General features: G+C 40.2%; 1 protein-coding gene across 2 annotated transcripts in view; it reads left to right on the top strand.

The window, feature by feature from the left end:
* The window catches only part of lamb2l (laminin, beta 2-like), a 71,803-nt gene that overhangs the window by 30,866 nt on the left and 22,282 nt on the right, over positions 1–18,655 (top strand). For both annotated transcript variants that reach the window (XM_085392998.1, XM_085392997.1), the window contains exons 3-14: positions 3,140–3,309; positions 7,820–7,955; positions 8,747–8,820; positions 9,049–9,237; positions 11,406–11,469; positions 12,588–12,790; positions 12,995–13,115; positions 15,732–15,920; positions 16,064–16,243; positions 16,337–16,449; positions 17,259–17,338; positions 17,553–17,709. In XM_085392998.1, the coding sequence (XP_085249124.1) occupies positions 3,140–3,309; positions 7,820–7,955; positions 8,747–8,820; positions 9,049–9,237; positions 11,406–11,469; positions 12,588–12,790; positions 12,995–13,115; positions 15,732–15,920; positions 16,064–16,243; positions 16,337–16,449; positions 17,259–17,338; positions 17,553–17,709 (1,676 nt within the window). The remainder of the gene's footprint in view (positions 1–3,139; positions 3,310–7,819; positions 7,956–8,746; positions 8,821–9,048; positions 9,238–11,405; positions 11,470–12,587; positions 12,791–12,994; positions 13,116–15,731; positions 15,921–16,063; positions 16,244–16,336; positions 16,450–17,258; positions 17,339–17,552; positions 17,710–18,655) is intronic.

The raw sequence follows: 18,655 nt of genomic DNA, 5'->3' as shown, positions 1-18,655 counted from the left end.
TATTTTTCCTACAATAGCCCGACGGGCAGGGCAGAGATAGATTTTGGTAGCCCGACTGAAAAAATCGCTAGCTCCGGGACGTCGGGCTAGCGATATTGCAAGCCCTGTATCTGATTGAGGAATCACTCATCTTTGGAAAAGAGAGTTTATTACAGAGAAATGGCTCTTTCCAAAATAAAAGCTATACTATCCGTTTCTTCTGGGCTATATTCTCAGCAGCATAAGGAGAATCATGTGCTAACAGCTGTCTAAATGACTCGGCTAAAGTTAGTAGCATGCTTGCTTTTTTTTGTCTGCTTCCACTTGTCTTTGCACTAGGATGATGTCGGCGTAAATGTGCAGTCATATTCTTTGTGTTCCCACTAGTGCTTTCAGGTTAATCTCGTTGAAATGACCTTAACGCCACAACACGGCAAATCTCCGTTAACGAGCTACCGCCGATCGCTCCGTGCATGGGGCTAGACGGCCAACACGTTAACGAGCTAACTGCCCTAACACACTAGTTCACACCAATGTAATTGAGCATTGCATGGCACATCCAACATACTGTTTTACTTTAGTCCATGACGCGCTTACCTTCAGGGTCATACGTCACATGAAAACCAAAATAATTCCAAACGCCAGATCTGAATGAGAGTGGGGGAGGTCCATCTTGCAAGGAGAGCTTAACTTCTGTCTCGCTAGCTTGCCCTGCGCTCTTCCTTCTGACGATGCTGTCTGTGTTGAGCGCTCAGTGGATCTGCGCTCGACAGTGCAGCCTAGGCGGAGTAGTCGAACACAGATTCACTGAGCGCTCAACACAGACAGCATCGTCAGAAGGAAAATTGATAAAATAAATTACAAATGTTGTATTGTTCGATACATATGCGTACCGAACCGAAAGCACTGTATCGAACGGTTCAATATCGATACGAATATCGTTGCACCCCTAATATATATATATATATATATATATATATATATATATATATATATATATATATATATATATATATATATATATATATATAGAGAGAGAGAGAGAGAGAGAGATATAGATATATGTGTGTGCAGTGAATTGTTAGTATGTTGGAAAATCAATCTGGGTAAGGGAGCAGTGTCCTTTGTAGCCAGTAAGGTCAGTAACAGATTTGTCTTTTTTTATAGTTTCTAAATACGAAAGGCCATGATGAAACTTTCGTTTACATTTATTTGATAAGCTGTTATTCCCCAGCATGATCTAACAAATCTCTAAAGTCTTCTTCTAATGCCAGGAATGTTTGGTTTTGTCAGTCTTCCAGTGCTTTAATGATGTTTAGTGAGGCTTGTATGCAGGCTCACTTAACTTGCCTTGTCATGCTTTGTACAGAACTAATCCAAAGCATTTTAGAGTGGAATGTGTTGTCTGTCTCAGAAACTTTCTGTTAATGATGATGCAGAGATATTCTGTGTTAAGAAAAATAACCTGACGTCTGACAGTCTCTGGGAACTCTGATGCCATTTTTCACACTATCGCAACGCTAGTGATGATTGATGTGAACACCGAATGAAACTCCTAATTACTATTCTTGTGATTTACTGCATGTATTGCTTGAATAAACCTGTTGGGATGTCTTTGTCTTGTCTCCCTTCCCTCACCCCATCCGGGCAGATGTCTGCTCCTCCCTCAGCCTGGTTCTGCTTCTTGTTAGAAGGGAGTTTTTCCTTCCCACTGTTGCCAAAATGCTTGCTCATAGGGGGTCATATGATTGTTGGGGTTTTCTCTGTTTTCTTTGTGTTATTGTAGGGTCTTTACCTTACAATATAAAGGGCCTTGAGGCAACTGTTGTTGTGACTGTATAAATACATTGAATAGTCAGGTGTACAGGGGTTCCTAATAAAGTGCCTAGTTACTGTCAGTCACATTAGAGAGGATGCTTTTGAGTCCATTTTGAACCATCTATATCTTTCCTGTTTGCTTTCTTTAGATCAACAGGATGAACAGCTATCTCTCATCTTTTATGTCTCTGTGCTCCGAGATTATCAAGCTTTGGCTTTTTCTTTAAATCAGACAAGAAAGGCATGTTTTTTTATTCAAAAGTGTGACAAGAAAAGTAGAACTCAAAAAGAGAAAAACTGTTTGACAGTGAGCATAATGGAACACATTCAAATACACAAAAACAGATGGCAATGATAGAAACTGGACTATAAACTGATTACATTTTTAAGAACTGTTATCAACACATATACTGAACATGGATAGACAGTGCATTTGATTGTGAGTAGCAACCTCCAGAGTTTAAAAATATTCATGCAAACATAGCAAAAACTGCAATTTCTGCATTTACCACTTGAGTCTAAAAGCGCGTCAATCCCTGTAGACTGCCATGTTAAGGTGCCGAACTTTACACAATTAAAAATTATGATCACATTATAAGAAATTGATTGTTTGTCCCATTTATAAAAATGGTTTCAAATAACCTACCTGTATGAAAAATTGCTTTAAGATTAGGGGCATGGCTGGTTTAGCTGATAACTTTCTAATGAAACTCTCCTCAGAGTCAGTCAGGACACTGAATTGGGCCTTTTCAACATGTTTGTCCCTTTTTGAGCAGTTGTAAATGACTTCTCTGACAATTTATATGGTCTTCTTGGTGGTAGAGAACTCCAAGAATTTTGTGCTTCAGCTTTGTTCAATGAAATACTGGTATTTTATTAATCTTTCACCTATCAGAAGTGGCTAATATATACATCAACATTGCATTATGGATGTGCACATTATGGAGCTTATTAGTATTAGAGTTAATAACCACTCCACCCTCATGTCCAAATACGGACACTTGTGGTTAAAGCCGTCAGACACAAGCCAAAACGCTCACACTGATGCTTCTGTGCCCATCCATTTAGACAAAGTTTCCAACATGGCTTTCTGTAGATTCAAGCCGTCAAAAGGTCTAGTTTGCTCATATGTGATTCAAAGCAGAGGTTTACTTGGCAGTAAAGAAGTAAACTTTATGACTGTTTAATTCTTTCCAGCTTTTTGGGGGGCGATTTGAGATTTGTGATTCTTTTAAATACAAGAAAAATATCTAGTGGAAACATTGTTAGTGTGAAGCTGACTGTGATTAATGATTCTGATGATTCTGTTTTCTGTTTCTACCATCCATTAATCCATGGCCAGCTGTCTGTGTATTTGGACAAGAGCTCCCATCAAGCCCTCATGGCTGCACTGAGGGAAGCTGTTACCCTGCAACAGGAAACCTCCTGATTGGACGTGCTGTCAATCTAACGGCCACCTCTACTTGCGGCCTTAATGGACCAGAGCGATATTGTATTGTCAGTCATCTGCAGGTCAGTCACACACAAACTCCTGAATGTAAAGTGTAAAGAGCGAATACAAAGAGCATACCCACATTCATTCTGAGCATGAATTGGGAATAAGTGGTAATAGCTTCTCATTATATTTGAAGATCCAGGTAATAACAGACCACACAAGTACATCGTTTTCTTCCTTTATTTGAATTTACCGATTGATTTTTCTACAGCTGTTTTTTTTTTATATGCACTCTGCTTGACTCTCACTCATCACATTGCAATTTCCCTCACAATACATGGCAGACTGAGTAGTGCAAAGAAAAATGAGTTGGCATGTCCTGTCTATAACACATTCATCCATCTTCATCGTTCCCTCTGCACTACTCCATCTTCAATTGTTCATTTGTCTGTTTGTTTGCAGCCTTGTTTCAATGAGCAACACTCGCTGCACAGGCCCCAGGTGTAGATACACAAGTCAGCCACACCTTCTTTACCTATATGCTTTCACCTCTCTCTTTCTCTTTTTTGTATGTGTTTTTTTTTTTTGTGGAGCTATGCTAATACACATGTATATGATGCGGATGTTTTAGTGAAATAAAGCAGCTGCAGTTATTCAGGACAAAATGATGTTATAGTGTTCATTTCTGCAACGTGCAACTTTTTTTTTTCTGTTTACAATAATACGTCTCCCAGCATGTTCACCATGCTGTTGTCGTTTACGCTGCCTCCATTCATGCATTTCCGTTCGTCTGCATGTATGTGCCTGCTCTTCCTTTGCCTCAGGGTAGGAATATTCACCACATTCAACTTCCAGCTCAGCAAGACAGCCTTCTACTGCAGTGATAGGAAAGGTATAGGGTTCAGATTGTAATCAGTCACAGTATTTAATGTGTGTTTATGCTGCTTGTGTTTTTGACTCAGTGCTTTTGACTTTCAAGTTCTGTTTATTATTCATTGTTCTCTGTTGATTGTTAGCTTGCTCTTCATTTCTTTTGTTTTTATCACCCCTCAGCTGTAAAAGGCTGGTGGAGTTTTGTTTTCGGGCCAGTGGCTAGGATACCTATGTTTGTAAATCCAATAACTTGAGAATGAGGTGACGTAGGAGCTTCAAATTGATATCATAGCGGCATCTACTAAAAATCTCTGAGAAATCTGCATCTCAGCGACTACTAGGAGGCTTGGGTGTGGCACTGGCGGTTCTTACCCAGGTTTTCTGTACTACAATGGTTGTTCACTTCACTTTTTCTTTATTTTTATTTCTGTTGGCTGTAAAAAATCTTACAAATTGTATTTTTCTCTAAGAGTTAAAATATGATCCAAAACAGGACACGTGTTTGATGACCTTATATAAAATTTGTACATAGACAAATTCTCTGTTTGTGTCAAGCGGCGGCTGTGTAAAGGCAAGAGAGGACCCAAATGCACGGCTCTAGACACACGGGGATGAACTCAAAGGCAGGTCTTTATTAACAGGAACATAAGAAGTCATACAAACACTATACTGGGAGCAACTAAAGCTGAGGCGCTGGGAAGACACGGTAAATGCACACAACCTAGAGGGACGACGCAACACAGAACAAAGGGACACTCTGACATAAATACACAGAAGGTAACGAGGGAAGTGGGAACACACGGGGAACACAGCTGAAGACAATTACTCATGACCGAGCAGGGAGGACACGAAACTGAAAATACTGACACCAAGATGTGGACCTTAAACACAACACAGTACACAGAGATGAGCACAGAGAGGCAGAGAGAGAGGCAGAGAACAAGGATGAATACGAGGGGATGAGGAGAACACAGAACACAAAGGACGGGAACACAGTACCAGAACAAACACCACAATAAAAGCATGGACACAGGGGGAATCCAAATACCAAACCAAACAATCCAATGGACATAAGGAACAAAATACAAAACTACAGGAAAACTAAGAACACTGGGTCAAAATGACCCAGGACCATGACAGTTTGAGTTATGTACTGTATGTCCAGGTGGAGACACAGATCCCTTTGAGGAAGGTATGAAGGAGCATGAGGGCCAAAGAAATTAAATGAAGTACAATAATAAAATACATTTTAGTTTTTTGCACGTTGAAATGAATTTCAGTGGATTTTTAAGATTGTAATCTTTTCAAAATTAATATAAATTTTGATAATAACGTTAATATTTCCATCACCTCTTTCATTGGATTGCATAGGGGGAATCCCTGGATTACCTTAGCAGGTGGATAGCCAACTTTGTGTGACTGCTTATTGTGATTGCTGAGTTTAGTTTAAGTGAATCCAGGTAACAGAAAAATACCCTTGTCGTGTTGAACTTGTGTTGTAGTACAGGGCCTTGTTCATCATTTCCCGCCGAGCTGTGTTTTATTTCTCTAAAAATGAACACTGGCTAGTGTATGTGTTAGTTTAAATTGCTTCAGTTGCGCTTTGTTATTCATTGCACTTTGTCCACTGTTGAGTTCCCTTTTTATCTTCTGTTTGGATATGTAGGCATTGTTTTTCTTTTTTTGTTGGATTACTGCCTCAAAAAGGTTTATTTATTATGCTTATTAATTTGGGTCTACCTTCGGATTACACTGTTCCCACTTTGTGTCATTGAAGATTCAAATGCATTTAGGAGCTGCACGCACACCAGTTGTATTAAAGACTTTCAGAAATTGAGAAGAAAAAGGAAGAAAGTCATAGAGAGAAGATTGTGTGCAGGAGAAAGGATAATATGAATTTCACTTGTGGGGCTGAGGTAAAAAGAAACACAAATGATGAATCAAAGTGGTAGTTAATTTTAAAAAAGTAAAACAATCTCTGCATTATAGCAAAACAATGTTCTCAAAACAGCATCAAACCTAGGTGGGTGCATCGCTGACCACGACTGACTAATTAGTGATAAATATGAGCTGATCACAGGGAGTGAGGCTCGCCAGCTACAGCTTTAAAGTGTTTTTGAAATGTGTTGTCCTTACATAGCAATCCACAAAAATAAAAATAAAAAGAATTCACTTCAGTTATTCTCCCACCACTGTCACCAAAACACCCCCAAACCATAACATTTCTATGCTTGCTGGAAAGATAACCATTCTTGTAATGTATGCTGTATGTTATTTTTCCTCTTGCTTATTAGCTCAGGGCCTTCTCATTCTATTTTTGTTATAGTCATTTTGAAGGTTTTGGTTATTACCTACATGTATTAGTCTTTATCTTATAAGACTAAAGGAAAAAAACCCAACAATATTCTAAAGACCTCCACATGGTATAATGATAGCTGCAGAGGTAGTGGGTTGACGTACCTACGAGCGCTCATTCAATCAAATCATTGCTTTAAAAAAATCAGCACAACAGTTTTTTAGTTTTTCTAAAGTAATTAGAAAAGGCTACTTTATATATATGTGCACATGCACATGGATATACATGTGCATGTGCACACATAAACATCCAAGTTGAAATAGTGTGTATGTGTGAATGGATACACGCACGGTATATCCAGCATGCCTTCTTTTCAATTCTCAGCCGAGTCTCATTAACAGCCATGCTGTTGTTAGCAGCTTAATCGCCCTTGACAACCTAATTTATCAGCTCTGGAATCTACTGTTTCTCTTGCCAACATACCCTCATCATCCCACTCTGGTGTGCCCTCTTTCCCTCCACGTACTCCCCTTTTTATGGCCCCCTCTCAAATTGAGCCCTTTTTTTGCTCTTTCTCAGCATCTCTCTCACTCCCTGGATCTCTTAACTTACTACCTCCCCTCCAAGCACATTTGTCCTTCATCCCTGTTGCTCTTTGACACTCTGCTGCAGATTCTCTGCTCTTATCTGCATCTTTCACTGTCTGCCTTTTTTGAAACCACCCTTCATTCAAACTCATGCCTTTGACCTTGATCACATGGTTTTATTTCTCCCATAATCTCTGATTTCAAGTGTCCACCTTCACTCCTGCCTCATGTGTGTCAGTCTATTTTTTCTTCTTCCTGTACTTTCTCCTCCTACTCCTAGACTTGGACTTTTTTGCAACTCTTTTATGTTGCTTATGCAAAAATTCTGTTACAGTGTTAAGCAAAAAGAGCTTCTTTTTTTATTTGTGCATTTCATCCCGTAGTAGAAGTAGCCTGAGAACCTGTTAGATCTCCTGTTGTTGATATACTTTTAGTGAAATGTCCTAATAATATTTGATGGTATTTAGTCAGTGTTAAGGTTTTGTTGAAAGGATGTTCTGTTACCTAAATTTGGTTGAAAAGTAACAATCTGTAATCTCCTCAGATGACAATCAGACCGCCTTGGACTTTTCATGTTTGTACATTTAGTACCATGACAGAGAGTTGGCATGCTCCTTCTGATGATGAATGTTGGATTTTTGGCAGACTTAAATAGAATGAGGACACTCATTCATGGCCTCCTTCTCTCCTACTTTCTTTGTTTGATGCTTCTCCTCCCTTTCTTCAATACCATAACCATGAAAGCCTTGCTTTCTATTTTAACAATTGAACTTTTTTTGAACTTAAATTTGTTGTTACTTTTAAAAAGAAAACTTTTTTCTGTTTCCTCAGCAACCAGAGAAGTGTTTTGAGTGCAACTCCCAGCATCCCTACGACCCGAACATACACTCGAACAGCCACCGCATTGAAAATGTGATCTACCTCACAGACAGCAACAGAGTCAACACCTGGTGGCAATCTGTCCATGGTGTGTGTGTGTGTGTGTGTGCGTGTGTGTAATAACAGTTAAAAAAAACCAAACATGATCAGTGTGTTCATTGTTTGCCTCCATCCTCATATATTTATATGTATGTGTTTCTGTGAAGAATATGTTTCCTTAGATTGTGATGCACTGTATGAATAACCTGGGGACCTCTAGTGATGTGCAGTAATTATCCAGGTTGTCTGTGATGTTAACCCTGTGTGAATCTGTGATGTATCTGTAAGTTTCAATTCATGTTAATATTTCTACCGCTACGATCAGCATACTGTGGACACTTCTAAATCAGTCTAACTCTAAATCAAAGTTTGGACAGCATTTTGAAGACAACTTCACATTTCTTATGTTTCAGCATATGGACCCACTTACAGGTAGGCCAAGGTCAAATCTTGAAGGATGATGAGAATGATAACAAGCGTAGCCACAGATGTCAATAGGCCCATATAAAGTACAGACTTTTCTTACTCCATGTTTTTCTGTTTTCAGAGAAACAGACATGGAAAAATTTCTAAATCAGATAAACTCTCCGGGTTGAACTAACCCCACGTCAATAGGTATTACACCTACACCAGAATAATACATCTAGACAGCAAAATAATACGAAGGCAAATGGTCCTTCACAGAAAGGTTACTGGGTAAAGGTACTGATGCTACATTTGAGTTCCTGTGGGAGTAAGAGCAGGACTCTGGTATTTCTCGAATGAGGGAAATCTGAAAAGAAAAAAGGTAAAGGTCTGCAACAGTCAATCGACATTCATCAACAGTTATTTTCTCCACAGGCCAGGAGAGTGTCAGCATCAGACTGAACCTGGAGGCTGAATTCCACTTTACACATCTCATCATGAAGTTTAAGGTACATGCACTTTTCTTTCATGTGTGGGTAGCTCCATGTGTTGTATACCTCTGTTGGATGTGCAATACTGTATGTGTTTAAGCACGTCAAAGGACATAATTCTTCAGGTGTGTGTTTGTTATGTACACTGAGAAGTGTGGTGGCTGCATTCCATCAGGCAGAAATCCTTTATCTGTGTGTACAGCAAATGAAAGGTTCAGATAAATCTTTCGTACTCTGTCTCCTCAGACTTTCCGACCTGCAGCTCTGGTCATTGAGCGTTCAGCTGACTTTGGCCGAACATGGCGTCCCTACCGCTACTATGCCTCCAACTGTACCAGAACCTTCCCCAGCATTCCTGCCAATGGCTTGCACCATATCAATGACATCATCTGTGAGGAACGCTACTCTGACATCGAACCCTCCACTAATGGAGAGGTAAAAAGTTTAAAAAGTACCTGTAGTAGTAAAGAGGCATGAAGAAGAAGAAGAAACAAAGTTCAGCACTTTTGCTCTTTGTTAACCTTTCTGCATCTTTTAGATTTAAGCCCACTTAAGGACTCAATGTAATTTATACAAAAGTACTTTCTTTATATTCCTATATATAGGAAAATGCACAGTAGGCAGCACAGCGATTTATTCAAACGTGCAAGTAGAAATATGGTGTACGAGGCAAAGAGCTGAGTATTATTTCTTGACGGGCATTCCAAAGCTCTGTTTTGGCTACCTTTTGTTCCATGACAGAGATTCTATTGGTTGTAGATAATCACCACATGAGACTTGTTCCCACTGATTTTCAGTCCAGATGTTATGGAATTTGGCATACCTCATCTTTTCTTCTCTGTTTGCCTTCTTTATGATTGGCCTTTTGACAGCCACCCTTCCACTGAGACCATTTCTGAGGAAATCAGTGACTAGTATCAACTAAGCATCAACTAAATGAATGAGCTAGGGCTGATTGTATCTCTCAGGTCTTGTATCAGGTCTTTGCTGGATTTTTTTCTCTCTATTTCTTAAGGATAAGACTTTCAGATGCTGTTCATCTGCTGTAGATAATGTTTTTTAGCCCTACCACTGATTTTGTCCTTTACTTGACCTATTTGGAATTTTTCATAGCTTTGTGTGTTAATTGCTGCTTGTAACAAAGTATCGAAAGATTTAATATGTGTTGTTTGTTAAGTTTTTTGTTATGTATAGAAAAAACACTGTTTTATTCCTTGATTTCGGTTCCCTTTTGTGTTTGAATGATTCTTAGGTCAGTGTTTAGTGGTTTAAAAAAACAAAAAAATGCTCCTGTGAAAATGGTCATGTACAATGACTCCACTGAAAATGAATGAAATGCACAAAAAGAAAAGAAAGGAACTTTCAGAAAGCCTGAAGAACAATTGTCTCTTTAAAAAATTACAAAAAAGATCTGGCTGCTTGGAAGTAAAGTATAAAGGAATGAGTGGTGGCTCAAGAATTCTGCAAAGTACTGCAACTCTAATCTTTTAGAGCAGCTTAGCACTATGGAGTTTTCAGCAAAGTAGGTTAAATGACACGTTTATAGTGGGATATTTTCAGCCTGCTTCACAGGGCAACATTTGCTGGAAACTGTCGTATGTGTTCATGGTAATGAAAGAGCATGTCAGTTTGGCCCTTACCACTTTACACCATCTACCCAAACGTCATTTATATCTGTAATATGTTTGTAGCTCAACATTAATGCAGAAAAATACAATGTTTTGGATGAAGGGCACGATCTGACAACTCAAGTGAAGGTCTTATGATTTCTTCTAAAATAATATAACATGCATTTGGTGCTAACAGTTTGCAGTATGTTTAAATGCTAAGGGTCCCTGGAGAGGACAAATACACCTTTTACATGCTTTAAATTGCAACCAAAACAACTCACTCCTAAAGTTTGTCAGGAATCACACTTGATCAGCAAGCAACTGCCATCTGATTTCATCTGAACCATGGCCCATGTAATTTTCTGCATATAGCACCATAGCACATTTAAGGAAGATGAGAATCTTGCAAAAAAAAAAAAAGGGGTGTCTCCCACTCTTCATGTAATATCAGGCCATTATTTTATTTGAAATCATGTGGTCATTTCACAATAAAACCCAGCATTTGCTTAAATGCTTGGTTTGTGTTTCTGGAAATAAGTGAGGAAATGCACTACTGGTTAGACCTCGCTCACGTGGTGGAGCAGGTCATCTGCTAATCAAAAGGTTGGCGGTTCGATCCCACCAGTCTGCAAAGGTCTTTGGGCAAGATACAAACCCCAAGTTGCTCTTCAATGCATCCTTCAGAGTGTGAATGTGTGTGAATGTTAGATAGAAAGAGCATAGAAAAAAGACAAAGTGCTTTGAATGCTCAGGGTAGAAAAGCACTGTATAACAACATTTACCATATAAACATAGCGTGTTTCTTTAAAGCACACTGAGTGGTTAAAAAATATGACTCGAACTTTATAAGCGCAGTTGGAAGATATCAAGGTATATGTGACCAGTCATTGCATATTTTCCATTTTGTGCAAATTTTTGTTTAACATTTGTTGAATATTTATAGAATTTCCTTAATACTGCAGTCTAATGAAAACATCTCTTCTTTTATTTAAGGTTATTTATAAAGTGCTGGATCCTGCCATTCCAGTGAAAGACCCCTACAGCTTAGATATTCAAGGTCTGTGAACACTTTTCATTCATTAAATGCATATAGTATTCTCATATATGTTCCCCATAGAGAGATTGTATGCATGAGGAATTTCATACAGAAAATGCCGAACCTTATTCCTTATGAAATAAGACACCGCATTTTTAAAATTCTGTATTCTACCAAGCTCCTGCTGCAAATAAAAGCTTCAAATGCTTCCTGTCTCTGATATTTGTTTAGCTGAGTCGTCTGGATAATGAAAAAGTCATACTGATGTTCACAGAAAACTTTGCACTTAGAATGGAGTTGCATCAAAAGAGCCACATTTGGACATAATTATGTTTTGACTTTGATGAAATCTTAACCAGAGATAAATGGATTGTGTGAACCATCACTGACCTCACTGACACGCATTCATCCCAAACAAAAACTAGCAAACAGTACAAACTGGTGTTGGGAACACTCTGTTTTGTTACCTAGCAGTCGCACCTATGGCAACGTATCCACTGTGTGCAAAGCCCTTTTGATATAGTAGAGGTTGGACAGACATTGCTGATGTTTAGGCCACACCTCTCCCTCATTTTCCCACCATTGTCCACTGTTTCAAAGAACTTGTCATTCTACCCAGGAACCATACCCAAATGTTTCACACAGTCTTTGGTGGTTTAGTAACCAGCACTGTTACTGCACAGTAAAATAACACCACTGGTAAATATAAAGGGTTTGTAGGGAGGAGACAAATCCCTTTGGAGTTGTGTCAGGAATGGCATCTGGCATTAAATTCTGTTAAACCAAACATGCAGAATTACCTGCATGTTTAAAGTATGAATGAAGAGCTTTAGGTAAACACAAAGACCTGTCGTTTGGGTACCCTTTTCAGATAATACATTTAGATATAGATTACATGTTAATACCAGGTGTAAATATTGTACAGTACTTTACAAATTCGTCTTATTTTTCATCAGAATTCATCATCAATCAGTACAATTCTAACATTTACTGTCTCATCACACTCCAGGTTAATGCAGAAAAAAAATGTAGAAAATGTCAAGGAAAAAATGTGCATATTAATGAACTGTCAGCCTCGTTTTTTAATGTTGTTTATCTTGCAAATCTGGCTGACTTTTTAAAAAACATTTCCTTTGCAGATCTTTTGCGCATCACCAACCTGCGCATTAACTTCACAAAGCTCAACACTCTGGGAGATGACCTTCTGGACCGACGCCCTGAAGTCCTGCAGAAATATTACTACGCTATCTATGAGCTGGTAGTGCGAGGGAGCTGCTTCTGTTACGGACATGCTTCAGAGTGCGCTCCTGTGCCGGGGGTCAACGCCAGGGAGATCGGCATGGTCAGTTAGTGGATGATACTGCCAAAAACTCACTGAATCTGTAATTATCAGCATATCCTTTGTAAGACTAAAGGAAAATGGAAAATTATCTTCTTGTTTAAAATAATCAACAGCAGCACAGTAAATCACAGCCTTCTCATTTGCACTGCCCATACTAACCATGTCACTTTTCATCCTTGTCACCTTTCATCTTGCTGTGCTCAGATCCACGGTCGCTGTGTGTGCAAACACAACACAGAAGGCCTGAACTGCGAGCGCTGCCGGAACTTCCACCATGACCTGCCGTGGAGACCAGCGGAGGCCGAGAACCCTCACACCTGCAGAGGTGGGGCAAATATGCACTCCTTCAAAATTCAGATGGAAACATTTGTAGCTGAAATTCTTTCTTTATAGTTGTCAAATGTGCTTTTCTAACCTTTAGACTATTTAAGGAAATAGAGAACAAGCCCTTTGTTGGTACTACCAGCAGCAGCGCAGTCAGCTGATGAAGTCGGCTTTCTGTGACTGTGACAGTATCTGAATATGATTAATGGGGCTTTTTGTCAACCAGTGAAAACATATTTTCACGTTTCTTGTTTTACAAGATAACTGAGACACTTTTTGGGGGTTTAAATTAAAAATAAATATATGCTAGAAAGATAAATTAAGATGTACAGTGGGGCAAAAAAGTATTTAGTCAGCCACCGATTGTGCAAGTTCCCCCACTTAAAATGATGACAGAGGTCAGTAATTTGCACCAGAGGTATACTTCAACTGTGAGAGACAGAATGTGAAAAAAAAATCCATGAATCCACATGGTAGGATTTGTAAAGAATTTATTCGTAAATTAGGGTGGAAAATAAGTATTTGGTCACCTCAAACAAGGAAAATCTCTGGCTCTCACAGACCTGTAACGTCTTCTGTAAGAAGCTTTTCTGTCCCCCACTCGTTACCTGTATGAATGGCACCTGTTTGAACTCATCATCTGTATAAAAGACACCTGTCCACAGCCTCAAACAGTCAGACTCCAAACTCCGCCATGGCCAAGACCAAAGAGCTTTCGAAGGACACCAGGAAAAGTATTGTAGACCTGCACCAGACTGGGAAGAGTGAATCTACAATAGGCAAGCAGCTTGGTGTGAAAAAATCAACTGTGGGAGCAATCATCAGAAAATGGAAGACATACAAGACCACTGAAAATCTCCCTCGATCTGGGGCTCCACGCAAGATCTCATCCCGTGGGGTCAAAATGATCATGAGAACGGTGAGCAAAGATCCCAGAACCACACGGGGGGACCTGGTGAATGACCTGCAGAGAGCTGGGACCAAAGTAACAAAGGTCACCATCAGTAACACACTACAACGGCAGGGAATCAAATCCCGCAGTGCCAGACGTGTTCCGCTGCTGAAGCCAGTGCATGTCCAGGCCCGTCTGAAGTTTGCCAGAGAGCACATGGATGATACAGCAGAGGATTGGGAGAATGTCATGTGGTCAGATGAAACCAAAGTAGAACTTTTTGGTATAAACTCAATTCGTCGTGTTTGGAGGAAGAAGAATACTGAGTTGCATCCCAAGAACACCATACCTACTGTGAAGCATGGGGGTGGAAACATCATGCTATGGGGCTGTTTTTCTGCCAAGGGGACAGGACGACTGATCTGTGTTAAGGACAGAATGAATGGGGCCATGTATCGTGAGATTTTGAGCCAAAACCTCCTTCCATCAGTGAGAACTTTGAAGATGAAACGAGGCTGGGTCTTCCAACATGACAATGATCCAAAACACACCGCCCGGGCAACAAAGGAGTGGCTCCGTAAGAAGCATTTGAAAGTCCTGGAGTGGCCTAGCCAGTCTCCAGACCTCAACCCCATAGAAAATCTGTGGCGGGAGTTGAAAGTCCGTGTTGCTCGGCAACAGCCCCAAAACATCACTGCTCTCGAGAAGATCTGCATGGAGGAATGGGCCAAAATACCAGCTACTGTGTGTGCAAACCTGGTAAAGACCTATAGTAAACGTTTGACCTCTGTTATTGCCAACAAAGGTTATGTTACAAAGTATTGAGTTGTATTTTTGTTATTGACCAAATACTTATTTTCCACCCTGATTTACGAATAAATTCTTTACAAATCCTACCATGTGAATTCATGGATTTTTTTTTTCACATTCTGTCTCTCACAGTTGAAGTGTACCTCTGGTGCAAATTACTGACCTCTGTCATCATTTTAAGTGGGGGAACTTGCACAATCGGTGGCTGACTAAATACTTTTTTGCCCCACTGTATGTAGCTATGCTGGGCTACTCTGGTGTCCAGGAATAAAGATATAAAGCTAGAAATTTACTTTATAGGTCACCTCTAAAGGAGATGGGAGAAGCTAATGCGATGTGATAGTTTTTAGGGTATCATTATTATTATTAGGACGCCACCCAAAAAAAGGGTGGTCAGAATGGTATTCATGTTCCTCTAAATCAGGGGTTTCAAAGATAAGCCCAAAGCCTCCAGACAGCTAGACAGCTTCGGACATGTGATAGAAGGCATCGATTTCTGACTTTTTACTGTGTTGTCATAGCTTTTATAGTTTTTCCTACTCGTAAAGACCTCCCCCGTTCCCTTTGATACTACACCAAAGTAATAACAGTTAAAACACAGAAAAGTTCCCGTTTTTTCACTTGGTACTGTAAATTTTTATTTTTTACAATGACAAGTTTTTTTTATTATAATTGCTACCGTAACTTTAAACATTTATGGATTTTTTTGCTGACAGCTTTCTTTCATTACTACAGCAGCATTTTTTTATCATGTAAAAAAACTGGACTTCTTTTTTACGTTAAGCTGTTAAACATTTAGTTAAACATCTTTACACTGACAGATGGGAGAGTTTTGCTTTGTGACCCAAGACATAAAATAAGTTTGCTCTAATTGCTCTTTAACTGTTCTCATTTTGTTTTTGCCTGTTTCTGCAGAGTGTAACTGTAATGGCCACTCGGACCACTGCCACTTTGACATGGCAGTGTATATGGCAACGGGTAATGTTACTGGAGGAGTTTGTGATGACTGTCTGCACAACACTATGGGACGCAACTGTGAGACGTGTAAACCTTTCTACTACCAAGATCCAAACAGAGATGTTAGAGATCCACGGGTTTGTATCTGTGAGTCTCTCATACCTTGATTCTCTCCTTTGGTACAGAAATTCAGTACTGAGTATAAAAAAGGAATTTTGCTCTGAAACATAAAATTTTCCTGTCATTCCTGTCATCTTTTACCTACAATCTCCATCATTCCTTCACTTAAGCCTGTGACTGTGACCCAGTGGGGTCATTGGAGGGAGGCGTGTGTGACACCCACACCAACTTTGAAATGGGAATGATTGCGGGACAGTGTCGCTGCAAAGTCAACGTGAAGGGGACGCGCTGTGATGACTGCAAGGAGGGTTATTATGGACTCAGCCAGAATGACCCTTTGGGTTGCCAACGTATGTGTTCATCTGCCGCCAAAATGTGTTTGAACAAAAGTAGATATCTCAAATCTTTATGTGCATTCATGTTTCTGTGTCTTTATTCATCAGCTTGCAACTGTGATCCTCGTGGCATCATCGTGATGGGAGCTCCTTGTGATCAGATCAGTGGGGACTGCTCCTGTAAAAGATATGTCACCGGCCGCTACTGCAACCAGTGTCTGGTTAGTAACAGTCGTTGTTCTGTCTCTCAGGTTTCATCCTAAGCTCATGTCCAGGTTTGCTCAATAGCAGGCCTTGAATGCATGAAAATCTACTCTGTGTAGATATTGCAGTGCAGTCCAAGAATAAAAATAAGGAGGTGAAAGTGAGGATCTTTAAATAATGCACTGGAAGATGTTTGTCTTTGACTTGTTAAACTAATGGGGCCATATTTTAAAATTCTGTGTGGGATCTATACCTAAACCGTGCGTCATCACAGCAATTTTGTATTCAGCAATCGGACTGAATCTGAACTGGCCGACATGATTGCATTAATCGGCTATATGCACTGGGCTGTTGTTTAAAAAGACACTTTCAATAGCGCTATTTTCTTGCTGTTATTTTGGTAAACTTGGCCTGTGTAATGACAGAGAATACAGTGCAGTGAGCTCTTTGCAAGAGTTGAAACTGCCTTCATTTACAGCCTGGAAACCTAAACATCCATATTATTAGATGAGGTGACCAGAGAGTGTGTGCGCTAATAAAACACTGAGTGGAGTTTATCTTGATGCATGCACAACCATCCAGGTTAGGAAATCCCAAAAAGTTGATTCTGTTCATGTGGATGTAATGTTTTCAGTGGGAGAAATGTTTTTGTCACTCATCCAAGTGACTCCTTCAGTCTCTGCTGACTGCAGATTAGCCATGGATCACTAGCACGATTACAAATAGAACTCCTGCTTTGAGTGTTCATGATAAAGCAGCAGTGTACAAAAAAAGTGTACATGAACTGTGAAAAAAGCTAATTGTGAGGTTTGTGTTCCTCCTACAGCCTGAATACTGGGGCCTTAGTAATGACCTGGCAGGCTGCAGACCTTGTGACTGTGACTTTGGAGGAGCCTTCAACAACAGGTAAAAAGATTTTGTATCGTCTGTGTTCTGCTTTTAAGAACTAAGCATTCTGTAAATTGCAAGTATTTCGTTTAGATGCAAAAAGCATCAAGTGGACACGAAGTGAGGCTGTGACTCATTCAGTCTGATGGTCTGTGCAGACAACAAATAGACAGGAGATTTCAAGAACACCAGTAAAAGGCTGTCTACACATTGTTGTATGTGATACTTAAAGGTGCATGATGGAAACCGGCCAGTGTGACTGCAGGAGGCACCTAATTGGCCGGCAATGCTCTGATGTGCAGCCCGGGTATTTCTGCGCTCCGCTGGACTTCTACAAGTATGAGGCCGAAGATGCCACCGGACACTCTCCTGCTGACCCCGTACTGCCGGTGAGCACAGCAGCATGGTGCCGTGTAAACCACTTATTCACATTTACAATCATTGGCTCATACTACTAGGCTGACTACGTCAAAACAACACACTGTAGAATCTAACTTCAAAAACGTACATTTTATTTGAAGAAGCGAATGGGGGTGGGGTGGCTATAGCTCAGGTGGCAGAGCAGGTCAGCCACCAATCAGAAGGTCGGTGGTTTGATCCCAGGCTGCCTCCTGGCTGCATGCCAAATATCCTTGGGCAAGATACTAACCCCATGTTTGCCTACTGGTGGTGGTCAGAGGGCCTGGTGGCGCCTGTGTCCGGCAGCCTCGCCTCTGTCGGTGCGCCCCAGGGCAGCTGTGGCTACAATGTAGCTTGCCATCGCCAGTGTGTGAATGGGTGAATGACTGAATGTAATGTAAAGCGCTTTGGGGTCCTTAAGGACTAGAAAAGCGCTATACAAATGCAGGCCATATTGTAGAAAAATGCTGAGCTTACCCCAAACCCCAAATGAGTAGATGCAAAATTCACTTAAAATCATAAGCTGGGGAGAGCAAGCCATTTGTAAAGTTTAAGGAAGGCCATTGTGCAAGCATAAACCTAGAACTTAGACGTGTTTGTGTCTCATGCATGCAGCAGGTTTGAAATACTGATTGATGGTGGAGAGGTTATGTAACCGCTTTTCAAGAAGATGGTTGTGAGCTCAAAGTGAGAAAAAGCATGATTAGCTGCTGCAAGAAGACACATGAGGTGTTAAAACACACAAACAGATCTTAGTAGTAGCCCTAAATTTGACAAATTCATAAAAGCGCTTGAAGATTTTAACCTGGGTTTATAAAAAAGGACTGCTGCTGATTACAGCTACGTTATAGTTTCTGCATCTGCTTACCCATTCAGGAGGACTGGATTGTGTGTGTGGAGTCACTCTAATCCAAGAGGTATAGTTCCATCTTGTAA

Source organism: Rhamphochromis longiceps, linkage group LG20 (genome assembly GCF_057381845.1).
Source record: "Rhamphochromis longiceps isolate RC_006_pf linkage group LG20, R_longiceps_female_GT1.1, whole genome shotgun sequence".
Classification (NCBI taxonomy): Eukaryota; Metazoa; Chordata; class Actinopteri; order Cichliformes; family Cichlidae; genus Rhamphochromis; species Rhamphochromis longiceps.
Note: the sequence above shows the minus strand (reverse complement) of the source record. Positions and strands in the feature narration are given on the sequence as shown.